Source organism: Oncorhynchus kisutch, linkage group LG10 (genome assembly GCF_002021735.2).
Source record: "Oncorhynchus kisutch isolate 150728-3 linkage group LG10, Okis_V2, whole genome shotgun sequence".
NCBI lineage: Eukaryota > Metazoa > Chordata > Actinopteri > Salmoniformes > Salmonidae > Oncorhynchus > Oncorhynchus kisutch.
In genome coordinates, this window is record NC_034183.2 from 68,520,808 (window position 1) to 68,537,723 (window position 16,916).

General features: G+C 40.8%; 1 protein-coding gene and 1 gene segment (V, D, J or C); both read left to right on the plus strand.

Annotated features, from left to right (window-relative positions):
• Positions 1-16,916, plus strand: part of LOC109876272 (uncharacterized) — a 239,151-nt gene that overhangs the window by 120,070 nt on the left and 102,165 nt on the right. The window lies entirely within an intron of this gene.
• Positions 4,312-10,192, plus strand: LOC109876249 (Ig mu chain C region membrane-bound form-like). The segment is given in 7 exon segments: positions 4,312-4,704; positions 5,561-5,860; positions 6,051-6,335; positions 6,460-6,777; positions 7,084-7,401; positions 8,224-8,378; positions 8,711-10,192. Coding segments are annotated over 7 exon segments (1,407 nt in total).

Below are 16,916 nucleotides of genomic sequence, written 5' to 3' on the forward strand. Positions count from 1 at the left end.
AATCTTTGAGCATCACCTGTAAGGTCTCTGGGTATTCTATCAGTGATGATAGCTATACCACAGACTGGATTAGACATCCTGTAGATAAAGCTATGGAATGGATCGGTGACTCAGATGGAAACTGCAAGGATTCCTTGAAAAGCAGGTTCAGCATTTCCAAAGATGATTCCAACAACATAGTCATTTTAGAAGGGCAGAGAATTGGATCCGAAGACACAGCTGTGTATTACTGTGTCAGATATGACACACAGTGGTGTGAAGCAAAGCACGACCTGTACAAAAACAACAAAGATGTGTCACATGAACCCATTGTTCCCTCAGGATGACGCAGGTCAAATTGTCATAGTCAAAATAGACACATCCTGGGAATTTGAGATAAACTGTCTGAAAAGCTTTTTACAGTACATAACTAAAATAATTAAATGTTTCTGCAATCATATTTTAGCATGAATATCAGACATGTACATGTAAATTCACAGTTGTTTAGTGTTTAAAATAAGTTTAAAAGCAGATTTTTAAATTTAGTGAAAGTTTCTTTGTTATTTTAGTGATAGAAATGATGAACATCCAAGTGCACTAAAAGGGCTGGACGCCTGGTATTCAACAGAAAGGTTAAACCATTCATAATGATGCTAACTAAATAACAGCTATTAAAGGTTAAACCATTCATAATGATGCTGACTAAATAACAGCTATTAAAGGTTAAACCATTCATAATGATGCTAACTAAATAACAGCTATTAAAGGTTAAACCATTCATAATGATGCTAACTAAATAACAGCTATTAAAGGTTAAACCATTCATAATGATGCTGACTAAATAACAGCTATTAAAGATTAAACTATTCATAATGATGCTAACTAAATAACAGCTATTAAAGGTTAAACCATTCATAATGATGCTGACTAAATAACAGCTATTAAAGGTTAAACCATTCATAATGATGCTGACTAAATAACAGCTATTAAAGATTAAACCATTCATAATGATGCTGACTAAATAACAGCTATTAAAGGTTAAACCATTCATAATGATGCTAACTAAATAACAGCTATTAAAGATTAAACTATTCATAATGATGCTGACTAAATAACAGCTATTAAAGATTAAACCATTCATAATGATGCTGACTAAATAACAGCTATTAAAGATTAAACTATGCATAATGATGCTGACTAAATAACAGCTATTAAAGATTAAACTATTCATAATGATGCTGACTAAATAACAGCTATTAAACATTAAACTATTCATAATGATGCTGACTAAATAACAGCTATTAAACATTAAACTATTCATAATGATGCTGACTAAATAACAGCTATTAAACATTAAACTATTCATAATGATGCTGACTAAATAACAGCTATTAAACATTAAACTATTCATAATGATGCTGACTAAATAACAGCTATTAAAGATTAAACTATTCATAATGATGCTGACTAAATAACAGCTATTAAAGATTAAACTGTTCATAATGATGCTGACTAAATAACAGCTATTAAAGATTAAACTATTCATAATGATGCTGACTAAATAACAGCTATTAAAGATTAAACTATTCATAATGATGCTGACTAAATAACAGCTATTAAAGATTAAACTATTCATAATGATGCTGACTAAATAACAGCTATTGAAGGTTAAACCATTCACAATGATGCTGACTAAATAACAGCTATTAAAGGTGAAACCATTCATAATGATGCTGACTAAATAACAGCTATTAAAGATTAAACCATTCATAATGATGCTGACTAAATAACAGCTATTAAAGATTAAACTATTCATAATGATGCTGACTAAATAACAGCTATTAAAGATTAAACTATTCATAATGATGCTGACTAAATAACAGCTATTAAAGATTAAACCATTCATAATGATGCTGACTAAATAACAGCTATTAAAGATTAAACCATTCATAATGATGCTGACTAAATAACAGCTATTAAAGATTAAACCATTCATCATGATGCTGACTAAATAACAGCTATTAAAGGTGAAACCATTCATAATGATGCTGACTAAATAACAGCTATTAAAGATTAAACTATTCATAATGATGCTGACTAAATAACAGCTATTGAAGGTTAAACCATTCATAATGATGCTGACTAAATAACAGCTATTAAAGGTGAAACCATTCATAATGATGCTGACTAAATAACAGCTATTAAAGATTAAACCATTCATAATGATGCTGACTAAATAACAGCTATTAAAGATTAAACCATTCATAATGATGCTGACTAAATAACAGCTATTAAAGATTAAACTATTCATAATGATGCTGACTAAATAACAGCTATTAAAGATTAAACCATTCATAATGATGCTGACTAAATAACAGCTATTGAAGGTTAAACCATTCATAATGATGCTGACTAAATAACAGCTATTAAAGGTTAAACTATTCATAATGATGCTGACTAAATAACAGCTATTGAAGGTTAAACCATTCATAATGATGCTGACTAAATAACAGCTATTAAAGGTGAAACCATTCATAATGATGCTGACTAAATAACAGCTATTAAAGATTAAACCATTCATAATGATGCTGACTAAATAACAGCTATTAAAGATTAAACCATTCATAATGATGCTGACTAAATAACAGCTATTAAAGATTAAACCATTCATAATGATGCTGACTAAATAACAGCTATTAAAGATTAAACCATTCATAATGATGCTGACTAAATAACAGCTATTGAAGGTTAAACCATTCATAATGATGCTGACTAAATAACAGCTATTAAAGGTTAAACCATTCATAATGATGCTGACTAAATAACAGCTATTGAAGGTTAAACCATTCATAATGATGCTGACTAAATAACAGCTATTAAAGGTTAAACCATTCATAATGATGCTGACTAAATAAAAACTATTAAAGATTAAACCATTCATAATGATGCTGACTAAATAACAGCTATTAATGATTAAACTATTCATAATGATGCTGACTAAATAACAACTGTTAAAGGTTAAACCATTCATAATGATGCTGACTAAATAACAGCTATTAAAGGTTAAACCATTCATAATGATGCGGACTAAATAAAAACTATTAAAGATTAAACCATTCATAATGATGCTGACTAAATAACAACTGTTAAAGATTAAACTATTCATAATGATGCTGACTAAATAACAACTATTAATGATTAAACTATTCATAATGATGCTGACTAAATAGCAACTATTAAATGTTTACCATTCATAATGATGCTGACTAAATAACAATTATTAAAGATTAAACCATGCATTCTAATGCTGACTAAATAACAATTATTTTGGGTGAGTTGAAATGAAAAGATTGTAAACCTTATTAGAAAAGCTTATTATAAGAACGTCTCATACATGTTTTTTAGAGTTACAAAGCATTGTACCTGCAGGATTTAAGTAAAATATTATAATTCTAAAGAATACATAAATGGTGTAATAATGTATACTACTTCACAAAACAGTTAACTGATAATGAAAATATTTTTAAACATTCTAAGAATTAATATATATTTGTATGATCACCTATCCACAACCATCTGAATGTGTTGCTGTCCTCATAGAGCAGGTGTGTGGTTCTGGTGGGAGGTTTTTGTTATGGTGTGGACAATGGAACCAATGTAAACCTAATGAAACTTAACTGAAGATTAATCCACCAACTCATAGAGAATATAATTCTGTAAGATTCTTTAGCTTCTTATAGCTCAGAGCAGAGTCATATGGAATCCCTACAGAGATGTGAAGGAGATGTTTTTGTGCTGGGGTATATCACTGTGATATGGGGTATGGGGGCACTGTAAAATGAGGCTGTACAAAAACCTCAGAGACAGAACCTGCATCATATCTGCATGAGGATTGGGACAATGGGGAGAAACTATACAATATTCTTCAAATGACCATCTGATGTTGATATAACCCCATGTCATGACATGGACCTGAGCATCAGTTTTAAAAGGTATTCAAAACTGAATTCACAACATCTGTCCTTATGGAATCAGGTGTATGATAGTATTACAATATTGCATTTATTTGAATGTTTATTGGATTCAGTATCATAACTTTAACGCTGCCTATTTAGGTGCAGGGTTTTTGTACAGGCAGTGAATGGAGACAGAGCACTGTGATGCTTTTGACTACTGGGGTAAAGGGACACAAGTCACCGTCTCAGCAGGTAAGCAAACTAAAATGTAATATACATCAAATGTTGAATTTTCCCATTCTATGTAGAGTGTAGAAAGAACATATTTTTGTCTTTTGCATTTTTCAGATGCAAAATGTTCTTAAATCGACCTGTTCCACTAAAGAAATGGTTTACCTCAGTTTGCTTATTTCCTTGAAAGTCAAATATTTCCTCATTTTCTAGGTTCTGCTGTTGTAGAATAATGCAGAAGTTTGTTTCCTAAAGTCTTATAAATAGAAACCCATTTGTTCCTCAGAAAACAATAACAGAAAATGATCCATATTGTGAAAACATATTGTTGAGGAAGTGCGACTGTTAGAATGTGGCATCTATTCAGATTTTTTTACAAACCAATTTACTTTGGTTTAGTGATGGAGTTATCAAGATTAGTTCAAACTGATTGCTGTAAAGAGGGTAGTTTTTGTATTGCTTGGCATATGCCCTTGTCACGCTGTGTATAGCTACTTTGACTATTGGGGGAAAGGAACAATGGTCACAGTCTCATCAGGTAAGCCATTTTTTTAATGCAATCAAATTGTTGTAGTTTGTAGATAATCATTATTTTATGGAGAAAAGTAGACATTATTACTTGGATAATGTTGTTAGTGTAGCACACCTAGGTAAGGCAGTATATTGTTTGTTTATCTCTCCACATACGTCTTGCACTTTTTGCGATTGATGTTTAATTAGATGATTATGTAGGCTTTGCTTTAGGTCAAAAATTACCATGTGAAAACAAAAATGTCGGCTATTCATATGGGAGTCTAACACATAAACCGATTATAGGGTATAAGAATAAGACTCCATCTCAGCCTATATTGAATTGACTGTTAATTTGTATCACCTTAATCAATATAAATAATTACATTTAAATGTTTTATTAGAGGAACATTGTTTTATTTTACAGTTCTGTTTTCACTGGTAAATGTGTCTGCAATTTAATGTGTTAATGTGTATTTAAATGTACCTTCCTGTATTATACCTTTTCTAAAATGTTTATTCTATTCTACTGAGCCAGTTACTTTATGTTCATATTCTTATCTTTTAGTATTTCTTATTGTTGTTGCATTGTTGAGAAGGAACCTGAAAGTACGTTTTTTTTGATTGTGTATTTGTATCCTATCCTGTACATACAACTAATAAAACTAGACATGTAGTGGTCGTTACACATCAAAGAATACAAGACAACCAACTACATGGAATGAAATGGTGCCTTATAGTGCCAGATTAAATTAAATACTAGTTATTAGGTTACAACTGTGTAATGACTATTTTACCATGGTATTTCCTAGTAGTTACCTGGTCATTTCTGTACATTCAAATCAAGTGTTACCTTTCTCTTTCTCAATCTTTCTTTCTTGCAGCAGCCACAGCCCCCCCTACTCTACTCACTCTTATGAACTGTGGAACCCCTTCTAACGACATCTACAGTCTCGGTTGTATCGCTAAAGGCTTCTCGCCTTCCTCACACACCTTCAAATGGACAGACGCCAGTGGGAAAGCGCTGACGGACTTCATCCAATACCCAGCAGTCCAGAGCGGGGAAACCTACACAGGAGTCAGTCAGCTCCGCGTGGCTAAGAATGTCTGGGGAAACTCTAAGTCTTTCAGTTGTTCTGTGGATCATCCTGGAGGTGCGAAGACAGCAGTCATCAATAGACCAAGTAAGATGTGGACATTATATTGTATTTCTCTATGAAGTTCTAAAGATTGCATTTGAATGTTTGTGATGTAAACTATTTCTGTTTAGAAATCCTGATTATAAAATGATACTTGGCATTAACCCTGGATGTCTTTAAAATATCAGTGGTTAAACTAACTTGCAGACATTTTTTTTTACCTCCCACTACTCAGTCTCAAAGCTTCCAACAGTGTCTTTGCTGTCTGCGCCCATTGGCACCACCCAGTACCTGATGTGTATGATTGAAGATTTCACCCCCAAGAAAGTCACTGTCACCTGGAAGAAGAATGACATGGAGGTGGAGGGCCAGACCCCTACTGTAGGCCAACAGCCATCAGGCCTCTACTCAGCCAGCAGTCTGCTGAAGGTCACCAACACTGACTGGAACAACAAGGTCAAGTACAGCTGTGTGGTGGAGCACCAGGGACAACCCACCACCGAGACGATCTCCAAAACAGGTCTGTATATAGGAGTAGACTGTACTACAGTTGATGTCATGTTCACACACAGGATCTCTATTATTTAGTGTAGTTCCTCATCAGTAACATGTCCTGCTTTCACGCTGCTGCTCTCCCCTTTCAGAACCACTGACGGTGACTCTGAACCCACCGAGTGTGAAAGAGGTGTTCTTGGACAACCAAGCGGTGCTGGACTGTGTCATCAGTGGTACAGACCAGGACACAGTGTCTGGTACCAACATCACCTGGCAGGTCAACGGACAGGCCAAGACGAGAGGCATCATTATGAAACCTATTGAATCAAAGGGCAACCTGAACAGCAGGGTCAGTACTCTGACCATAGACCAGACAGAGTGGACCAATGTGAACAAAGTCCAGTGTTCTGCCATGAAGAGAGGTGAAGACACACCGGTCATTCAGGACATCAGCTTCACTAAAGGAAGTAGGTCACTGAGACGTCTCAAAGTGGTTGTGATAAGTGGTCACCTACTCCAGGTTCTGGAGAGGGAGACACAGGATGTGCAGACTTTTGCTCCAACCCAGCGGTAACACATCTGAGTCAGCAAATCAACTAGTCATTAACTAATCATCACCTTTGCTTAGTTGAATCAGGTGTGTTAGTGCTGGACTAGAACAGAAACCTGCACACCCCTGTGTTGCTAGGTTGATTTTAAACTGATATTCACATACTGGTTTTCATATGTACCTACACATACATGAGTGTAACGTAAAATCAATCCTCTTGCAGGTGAAGCCCCTTCAGTGTCCGTCCACCTTCTCCCAGAGGAAGACACCAAGAAGGAGGGGGAAGTGACTCTGGTGTGCCTGGTGGTCTGCCCATCTCTATGTGACGTCTACATCATGTGGCAGGTGAACAGCAGCCAGTACCAGGAAGGGGTCACCAGCCCTCCCCAGAAAACCAAGAAAGGCAACTACTTCGTCACCAGCGTCTTCACCACTGCCAAGGATAAGTGGGACACAAATGTGCTTTTCACATGCGCCGTCAAGCATGCTGGCTTGGACAACAGCACCTCACCTAAGGAGATGAGTGTGTCGAAGTCCATGGGTAAATCATGTGAAGACAAGTGATTTTAACCTGTGTGTGTTGTGTCGTTGTGTCTCCTTATTGACTCCTCTGTGGGTGAGAATAGCCAATTACTAGGTTTGTGCTCTGCTGTCCTCAAAGATGTTATTCATTGTTGTCCTTGTTGAGTTAAAGTTAACATGTTAGTGTTGTCATTGTTTTGTTGACAGTAAACATATTGTTTATTGTGATATTGTCCAGTCTACTGTTTTGTAAAATGTCAGTCTTGTGTTGCCATTGTTGTCCTTTGTCATTGTTCAATGTGTCTTCTTAATGTGGAGGCTGGCTAATAAACAATACCGCATATGAGATCACATGGTTTGGTGTTCTTATATCAATTACTCCAAGTCTCAGAAAAATATACTGGTCTATTGTACATAAAAAAACAGAATGAAGACAATTGTTTTGTCATGAAAAGACAACAGTACTGAATAGCCTTCTATGCTTCCAGTAAGGTGGTCATGGATGTACTATTTAGTGTATTGGTGTAGTTTGACATAATGTGAGTGGGTGTGCATGTTATTATTAGGCCAAGATATGAGTCTGCAGTTTTATGTGTTCTCTGTGGGTTGATGTGTGTGTCTGTGTGTGTCCATATCATTTGAACTCAAGTAGCTGTATTTGTTAGAATATGATAAAGACTAATACAATACAGGTTTACAATACACAGACAAACATGAATACACAGACAAACATGAACACACAGACACAAATGAACACACATAAACACACACACACACACAAACACACACACACACACGCATATGTCCGTTCCTCACCACCTGTCTCTCTCCCTGTTCTCAGCAAACATCCTACTGACTGAGCCTGAGGCGGGCTTCGCTCTAAGCTGCACGGATAACTTTGAGGATGAGTTCAGCAGCCTGTGGTCCACCACCTCCTCCTTTATCATCCTCTTCCTTCTCTCTCTCACCTACAGCACAGTGCTTAGCCTGGTCAAGGTACTGACACAGCTTATTAATTGTGATTGTAGACTTCTGATGAAGGCCATTGGCAGCTCAAATGTAATGATTGTAAATAAAATAAAATATGTATCAAGTGTTTAATTGAACACAAGCATTTTGCTACACCAGCAATAAAATCTGCTAAATATGTGTGTGACCAATAACATTTGATTTGATTTGATTGTGAGCAAGAGTTCCTGCTCCTTTCCCTTCCAAATATGATTATATACACAGAGGAGAAACTCCTTGTGGGCCAAAGGTAACCTACGCTGTTCCACTTTGCTGCCTGTTTACTGTAATAACCAGTATCTGTCTCTGCCTCCTTTCAGATGAAGCAGTGAAGAACACATGATGGACTGCAGAGATAGATGGGTCTAGATTAGAAAGATAATGGCCTGAGATGGTTATGGAGTATAGTAGTGTTCTTCAGTAATAATGTTATGTATATATCCAATACAGTATTGATTATGATTGATTAGTATTGTTGTTCTCAATATTATACAAGCATTGTGGTGATATGTTATTTTTCATTCATTGGTTCATTTTGTACAGTATCTTTAAATATAAGTGTATACTGTGATGTCTGTGTGTCCTTTTTCACTTTAAGTTGCTGTCTTTCTTTTTACATCCACTGGATGCTAATGCCGGGAGAAGGACACATCCTATATACAAAGACATTACTGATTTGAGTGTTTCTGCTTGGCAGTTATCTATGTAGCCAATATACAGCTGTATTCCCTCCCAGTACAGATTAAAACAACGTTAGGCTATATCTGTAATATTTAACTAAGACTTCAACATTCTGTTATCAGTTGATCTGAGGTGGTTTCTTGGTTCTCTAACTTGTCTAATAATAGTGTCATGCAAAAGCAGCTTCCTCTCTCTTTATCCCCTTGATACCACACCTGTGGCACTGAAACTGTCCAGCAACTGCCAGGGCCACAAATACACTTCCTTAAAAGAAGAGAAACACTGCATGTACGATAGCAACGCACGCACGCATGCACACAGAAATATACAGTATATATATTGAGCTACAAAAGTATTGGGACAGAGACACATTTTTGGTGGATTTGGCTTTGAATTCCAGCACTTTGGATTTGAAATGATTCTATGACTATGAGGTTAAAATGCAGTCAACATTAATACGAGGTAATTTTCATCTATATCTGGTGACACTTTTTAGAAATTCCAGCACTTTCTGTATATTGTCCCCCAATTTTACAAATCCACTTATTATACTGTATGCGTATTAAAGTTGTCAAAAGTTTAGTAATTGTTCCCAAATTCCGAGCACACAATAATTACATTAAGCTTGTGAATCTACAAATTTGTTAGATGCATTTTTTCCACAATTTCCAATAGGTTGGAATGATCTTCTATGTCATAAAAGTCATGCATTTAATTCAAACATCGGACTGCCAAATGGTGAAGCATGATTCATCACTCCAGAGAACATGTTTCCATTGCTCCAATGGTGGCGAGCTTTACACCACTCCAGCCAACGCTTGGTGATCTTAGGCTTGTGTGTGACTGCTCGGCCATGGAAACCCATTTCTTGAAGATCCTGATGAACAGTTCTTGTGCAGACATTGCTTCCAGAGACAGTTTGGTACTCGGTAGTGAGTGTTGCAACCGAGGACAGATCAATTTTTCACACGCTCTGCGCTTTTGCACTTGGCGGCCCAATTCTGTGAGCTTGTGTGGCCTACCACTTCAGGGCTGAGCCGTTGCTCCAAGATGTATCCACTTCAAATCAAATCATACTTATTTTCCCCCATAATTTGCAAATAAATTCATTAAAAATCCTACAATGTGATTTTCTGGATTTTTTTTCTAATTTTGTCTGTCATAGTTGAAGTGTACCTATGATGAAAATTACTGTTACGGCTCTCTTCTATCTCCTCGTCTGACGAAGAGGTAGAACAAGGATCGGACCAAAATGCAGCGTGATGATGATTCATGATATATTTTAATGAATGAAAACCTATACATACAGAAACTACAAAACTAACGAAATGAAATAATGAAAACCGAAACAGCCCTATCTGGTGCAAACACAAAGACAGGAACAATCACCCACGAAAACACTCACAGAATATGGCTGCCTAAATATGGTTCCCAATCAGAGACAACGATAATCACCTGACTCTGATTGAGAACCGCCTCAGGCAGCCATAGACTACGTAGACACCCCACAAAACCCCTAAGACAAAAACACACCACAATAACCCATGTCACACCCTGGCCTGACCAAATAAATAAAGAAAACACAAAATACTAAGACCAAGGCGTGACAGAACCCCCCCCCCCCCCCCCCCCCTAAGGTGCGGACTCCCGGACGCACCTCAAAACCATAGGGAGGGTCCGGGTGGGCGTCTGTCCATGGTGGCGGCTCCGGCTCGGGACGTGGACCCCACTCCATAAATGTCATAGTTCCTCCCCCTCGCGTCCTGGGATAATCCACCCTCGCCGCCGACCATGGCCTAATAGTCCTCACCCAGAACCCCACTGGACTGAGGGGCAGCTCGTAACTGAGGGGCAGCTCGGGACTGAGGGGCAGCTCGGGACTGAGGGGCAGCTCGGGACTGAGGGGTAGCTCGGGACTGAGGGGTAGCTCGGGACTGAGGGGCAGCTCGGCACTGAGAGGAAGCTCAGCACTGAGAGGAAGCTCAGGCAGGTAGTTGGCTCTGGCAGATCCTGGCTGGCTGGCAGATCTGGAAGAGTCTGGCTGACTGGCAGATCTGGAAGAGTCTGGCTGACTGGCAGATCTGGAAGAGTCTGGCTGACTGGCGGATCTAGCTGCTCTGGCTGCTCCATGCAGACTGGCAGCTCTGGCTGCTCCATGCAGACTGGCAGCTCTGGCTGCTCCATGCAGACTGGCCGCTCTGGCTGCTCCATGCAGACTGGCATCTCTGGCTGCTCTATGCAGACTGACAGCTCTGGCTGCTCTATGCAGACTGTAAGCTCCATGCAGACTGGCAGCTCTGGCTGCACTATGCAGACTGGCAGCTCCATGCAGACTAGCATCTCTGGCTGCTCTATGCAGACGGGCAGCTCCATGCAGACTGACAGCTCTGGCTGCTCCATGCAGACTGGCAGCTCTGGCTGCTCCATGCAGACTGGCAGCTCCATGCAGAATGGCAGCTCTGGCTGCTCCATGCAGTCTGACAGCTCTGGCTGCTCCATGCAGACTGGCAGCTCTGGCTGCTGCATGCAGACTGGCAGCTCCATGCAGAATGGCAGCTCTGGCTGCTCCATGCAGTCTGACAGCTCAGGCTGCTCCATGCAGACTGGCAGCTCAGGCTGCGCTGAACAGGCAGGAGACTCCGGCAGCCCTGGAGCGAAGGAAGGCTCTGGCTGCGCTAAACAGGCGGGAGACTCCAGCAGCGCAGGAGAGGAGAAAGGCTCCGACAGCGCTGAACAGGCGGGAGACTCCGGCAGCGCTGGAGAGGCGAGGCGCACTGTAGGCCTGATGCGTGGTGCTGGCACTGGTGGAACTGGATAGAGAACACGCACAGGAAGCCTGGTGCGGGGAGCTGCCACCGGAGGACTGGTGTGTAGAGGTGGCTCTGGATAGACCGGACCGTGCAGGCGCACTGGGGCTCTTGAGCACCAAGCCTGCCCAACCTTACCTGGCTCGATGCCCACTCTAACCCGGCCAATACGAAGAGCTGGTATGAACCGCACCGGGCTATGCACCCGTACTGGAAACACTGTGCGCTCCATAGCATAACACGGTGCCTGCCCGGTCTCTCTAGCCCCCCGGTAAGCACAGGGAGTTTGCGCAGGTCTCCTACCTGGCATAGCCATACTCCCTGTGAGCCCCCTCCCAAGACATTTTTGGGGCCGACTCTCAGGCTTCCATCCACGTCGCCGTGCTGCCTCCTCATACCAGCGCCTTCCGCTTTTGCCGCCTCCAGTTCTTCCTTGGGGCGGCGATATTCTCCAGGCTGAGCCCAAAGTCCTTCACCGTCCAGTTCGTCCTCCCATGTCCAGTCCCTCTCTCGCTGCACCTTGGTGCGGCTACCCTCCCCTGGTTTAGCCCAGGGTCCTCTCCCGTCGAGGATTTCCTCCCAAGTCCAGAAATTCTTGTTGCGCTGCTCCTGCTGCCGCTGTTGCCTGTTACCACGCCACTTGGTCCGGGTGTGGTGGGTGATTCTGTTACGGCTCTCTTCTATCTCCTCCTCTGACGAAGAGGTAGAACAAGGATCGGACCAAAATGCAGCGTGATGATGATTCATGATATATTTTAATGAATGAAAACCTATACATACAGAAACTACAAAACTAACGAAATGAAATAATGAAAACCGAAACAGCCCTATCTGGTGCAAACACAAAGACAGGAACAATCACCCACGAAAACACTCACAGAATATGGCTGCCTAAATATGGTTCCCAATCAGAGACAACGATAATCACCTGACTCTGATTGAGAACCGCCTCAGGCAGCCATAGACTACATAGACACCCCACAAAACCCCTAAGACAAAAACACACCACAATAACCCATGTCACACCCTGGCCTGACCGAATAAAGAAAGAAAACACAAAATACTAAGACCAAGGCGTGACAATTACAAGCCTCTCTCATCTTTTTAAGTGGGAGAACTTGCACAATTGGTGGCTGACTAAATACTTTTTTGCCCCACTGTATATTCCATGTCAGATATATATATATTTTCAATTTTTTATTCAAATGGAATGGAGTAGAACAGCAAACACACATGGCCACTGCGCCTGCTACTCCTCTCCATTTCCATATGAAATACCCATTGGGTGTTGTTGTGGGGAAGGCAGGCCCACAACAATGGCCGGAGTTGAATGGAGCAGCACTTCACCTTAGTGACTGTTCCCTCTGCTCTATACAATACATATCTGTTTATTTTATGTGATGATAAAAGGCTCATACAATACAAATATTTTTTTATGTTTTCTTTCACAGTGATAGCGACTCTGACTGGGAGGCCCCGGTGCCAAGGTGCCCATCCCCCACTGAAGCGGGTTCATCCAGCCGGCCTCCTGCTGTCTCCAGCTCCACACCTAACCCCACACCCGGCCATCTAGAGGTGTGAAGACAGTAACAAAGAAGCGGAGGAAGGGAAGTGTGGAACCTGCTGGCAGAGAGGTAGAGGGGCAATGGCACTCTGTGCTGGAGAAGGATGTGGAGCCACGTCCTCCAATATTCTGACCAAAAAGGCCACCAGGACCTCAGCTCGACATGACATCAAAATACAGCCCCATGCAACATTTTCAGTTGTTCTTCACCCCGGCAGTTGTTGATTCCCTGGTGTGTAATACTAACAAGTATGGGGCCCATTTCCATGTCAGACCTTTTCTGTTACTTTCACTGGTAATTTACATGGGGCTGGTGAAGTTGAAAACCCTAAAGGATTACTGGAAAACATCCCCACTCTATCACCTGCCTTTCCCCCGCACTGTCATGTCCTCTACAAGGTTTTAAATATCTCACGGGCGCTTCACATCAGTGACCCAGAAGTTGATGAGGAGAATGACAGGAGGAGAGGCACCGCAAGGTTTGACAGGCTCTACAAAGTCAAACCTCTCTACCCCAGCTTGGTTGAGGCCTGCAAGATACATTTTCAGCCCGCCCAGAACTTGTCCATAGATGAGAGGATGGTAGCCTCAAAGGCCAGAATTGGCCTAAAACAATACATGTGTAACAAACCAACTAAGTGGGGTTACAAGCTGTTTGTTTTGGCTGATTCTGTGTGTGCATACACATGCAATTTTTTTGTCTATGAGGGGAAGAACACGTGTGCGACTGGTAAAGGACTTAGCTATGACTCTGTAATGGAGTTATTGGATTTTCAACTGCTGGGGAAGGGCTACAAACTCTTTGTGGACAACTTCTACAGAAGCCCTACCCTGTTTGCAGACCTGAGGAAGCTGGAGGTGTGGGCTTGTGGCACCATTTGGACCAACAGAGTGGGCTTTCCGAAGACCAAGGTAAATGACATGCATAAGCATGCTGAGCGGGGTACCATGCGATGGATCCGTGAAGATGGCCTGCTGTTTGTGAAGTGGATGGACACCAGAGAGGTGGTGATGTGCTCCACTATCCACAAGTCCTTCAGTGGCGATCACGTCATCAGGCATGTGAAGGACACTACTGGGGCATGGACCACCAAAAATGTCCCCATTCCTGCAGCCATCAAGGACTACAACAAGAGCATGGGAGGTGTGGAACCTGTCAGATGCACTGATAGGGTACTACAATGTTCTACATAAGACAAAGAAATGGTAAAAGACATTGTTTTACCATTTCATTGACATTGCTGTGGTGAATTCCTTCATCCTGCAGAAGGAAATGGCGAAGAGCTGTGGACAGCCCCCCATCTCACAGCTAGCCTTCAGGGAGCTGCTCATCCAGGAGCTTGCTGGCTATAGCACAAAGTCCACTGCATCACATTCTGTCGCTTCTACCTCTGCCGCCTCTAACTCTGCCAGCTCTACTCCTGCCTCCAGTGGTGTTCATATGCCACAGTTCATTACTGCAGGCATGACTGTGCCTCAGGGCCAAAAGGGCAAAGCATGGAGGCGTCGTTGTGTTCTTTGTCACATTAAGTCCTCCATCACCTGCACCAGTTGTTCAGTTTGCCTCTGCTTTACATCAGAAAGAGACTGCTATGGGACATGGCACAGGCAGCAAAATATTGTGTAGAGGGCTTCCGAACGGTCTACCCCTGTTTTTTAAAATATATTTTTTTAAACATTTTAATTTATTTTTTTTGTGTTAGAATTGCTTTTTGATATGTTGTATATAGTTATTTGCACTGTTGTATATAGTTATAGGTCATTTCACCAATTCGGCCACTTGGGTACATTTGGGCAACTTGTGTGGGACACCTGGGTGACTTCATGCTAAATGTCATGTAGCTCACCCATTCCTGAAGTTATCAGTCTGAAACTTTGCACACCTACAGTTGCCCTCTTGTGTTATCCATCAAAATGATCTCCAGCATCCTATCTGACTGTGTGGCTATTCTAGTACATGTGAAAGATGATGCTACAACAATAAAAAACAGAAAACGTATGCTCTTTCGTTCTTTTTTCTTCCACCAGATCTACTGTGTTATATTCTCCTACATTCAATTAACATTTCCACAAACTTCAGAATGTTTCAATTCAAATGATACGAAGAATATGCATATCCTTGCCTCTGGGGCTGAGCTACAGGCAGTTAGATTAGGGAATGTCTTCAGGCAGAAATTGAGAACAAAGGGATGCATCCATAAGAGGTTATTAACTAAACTTAAGGCCCAGTCTATCCTGTCTCAGGACTTATTATGGACAGAGCAGTCCATCTACAGTGGACTGTTACTTTTCAAACAGTTAATATGCTTTAAGACATGCAAATATACAGAAAGGATGAAGATGCTGATGTTTTCAGCTCCAGCTGTGGTCTGTAGCACCACCAAGGACCATTCTCTGATGACGTAGACCCTCTGATAAAACTGAACCAGGAGATCTTTACCTCATTAGAATCTGGCTTTCTGGGCCTGAGATATTGAAACTGTAACGTAATTTTTAAAAGGTCAAATTTACGAGTAGCCAAATAGTCACAGATACTGATCAAATTGACTGAATGTATCAATATAAACAGACTATTTAATTGTTGTCATGCACTGGCCTTAGGTATCTTTGTTTTCTTGATTGTTTTGGTTAGGTCAGGGTGTGACATGGGGGAGTTATGTGTTTCGCTGGTCTAGGTGTTTTGTATGTTTATGGGAAGTTACCTAGTCTAGGTGTTTATGTAAGTCTATGGTTGCCTAGATTGGTTCTCAATTAGAGGCAGGTGTTTATCGTTGTCTCTGATTGGGAACCATATTTAGGCAGCCATGTTCTTTGGGTATTTTGTGGGTGGTTGTCTTCTGTCTTTGTGTCTATGCACCAGATAGGACTGTTACGGTTTTCACATTTGTTGTTTTGTATTTTGTAGTGTTCTCATGTATGGTCTTTATTAAACATGTTGCACTCTAACCACTTGCATTTTGGTCCTCCTCTCCCTCAACGGAAGAAAACCGTTACAATTGTACATACTTAGAGTATGGAATAAACATATTTGTAGTTACTTTTGTCATAATTTGTATGCTTTAAGTCACACAGAAACAGCATATTTTCCATCATGTTGGTCAAACTGATGTAAAGTAACTATTAATGCATCCATTCCATAATCTAAGGGTTTATGTTTGATAATCCATTCCGTTACACACAGGGCCTGCTCTCCTTTTCACAATGTTGTCTGTTTCTCTCACACAACCACCCTTCTTTCTTCCCCTCTGTGACCCTCACAGCTGTGTGGCACCACGCTTGGTGAACTCCAGTCTGTCACCTGGGTGTTTCAGAATCCCAGTTTAACGTCTCTGATGATTCACATAGACAGTTAAAGTAGTTAAGTAGCCCAGGGACTGCACTAATTATACATTACCTTGTTTCAGCTGAGGAGAAACTGTATTTTGTAGAAGCCAGCTGGTAACCAAGAAATGTTTCCACCACATGAACACAATT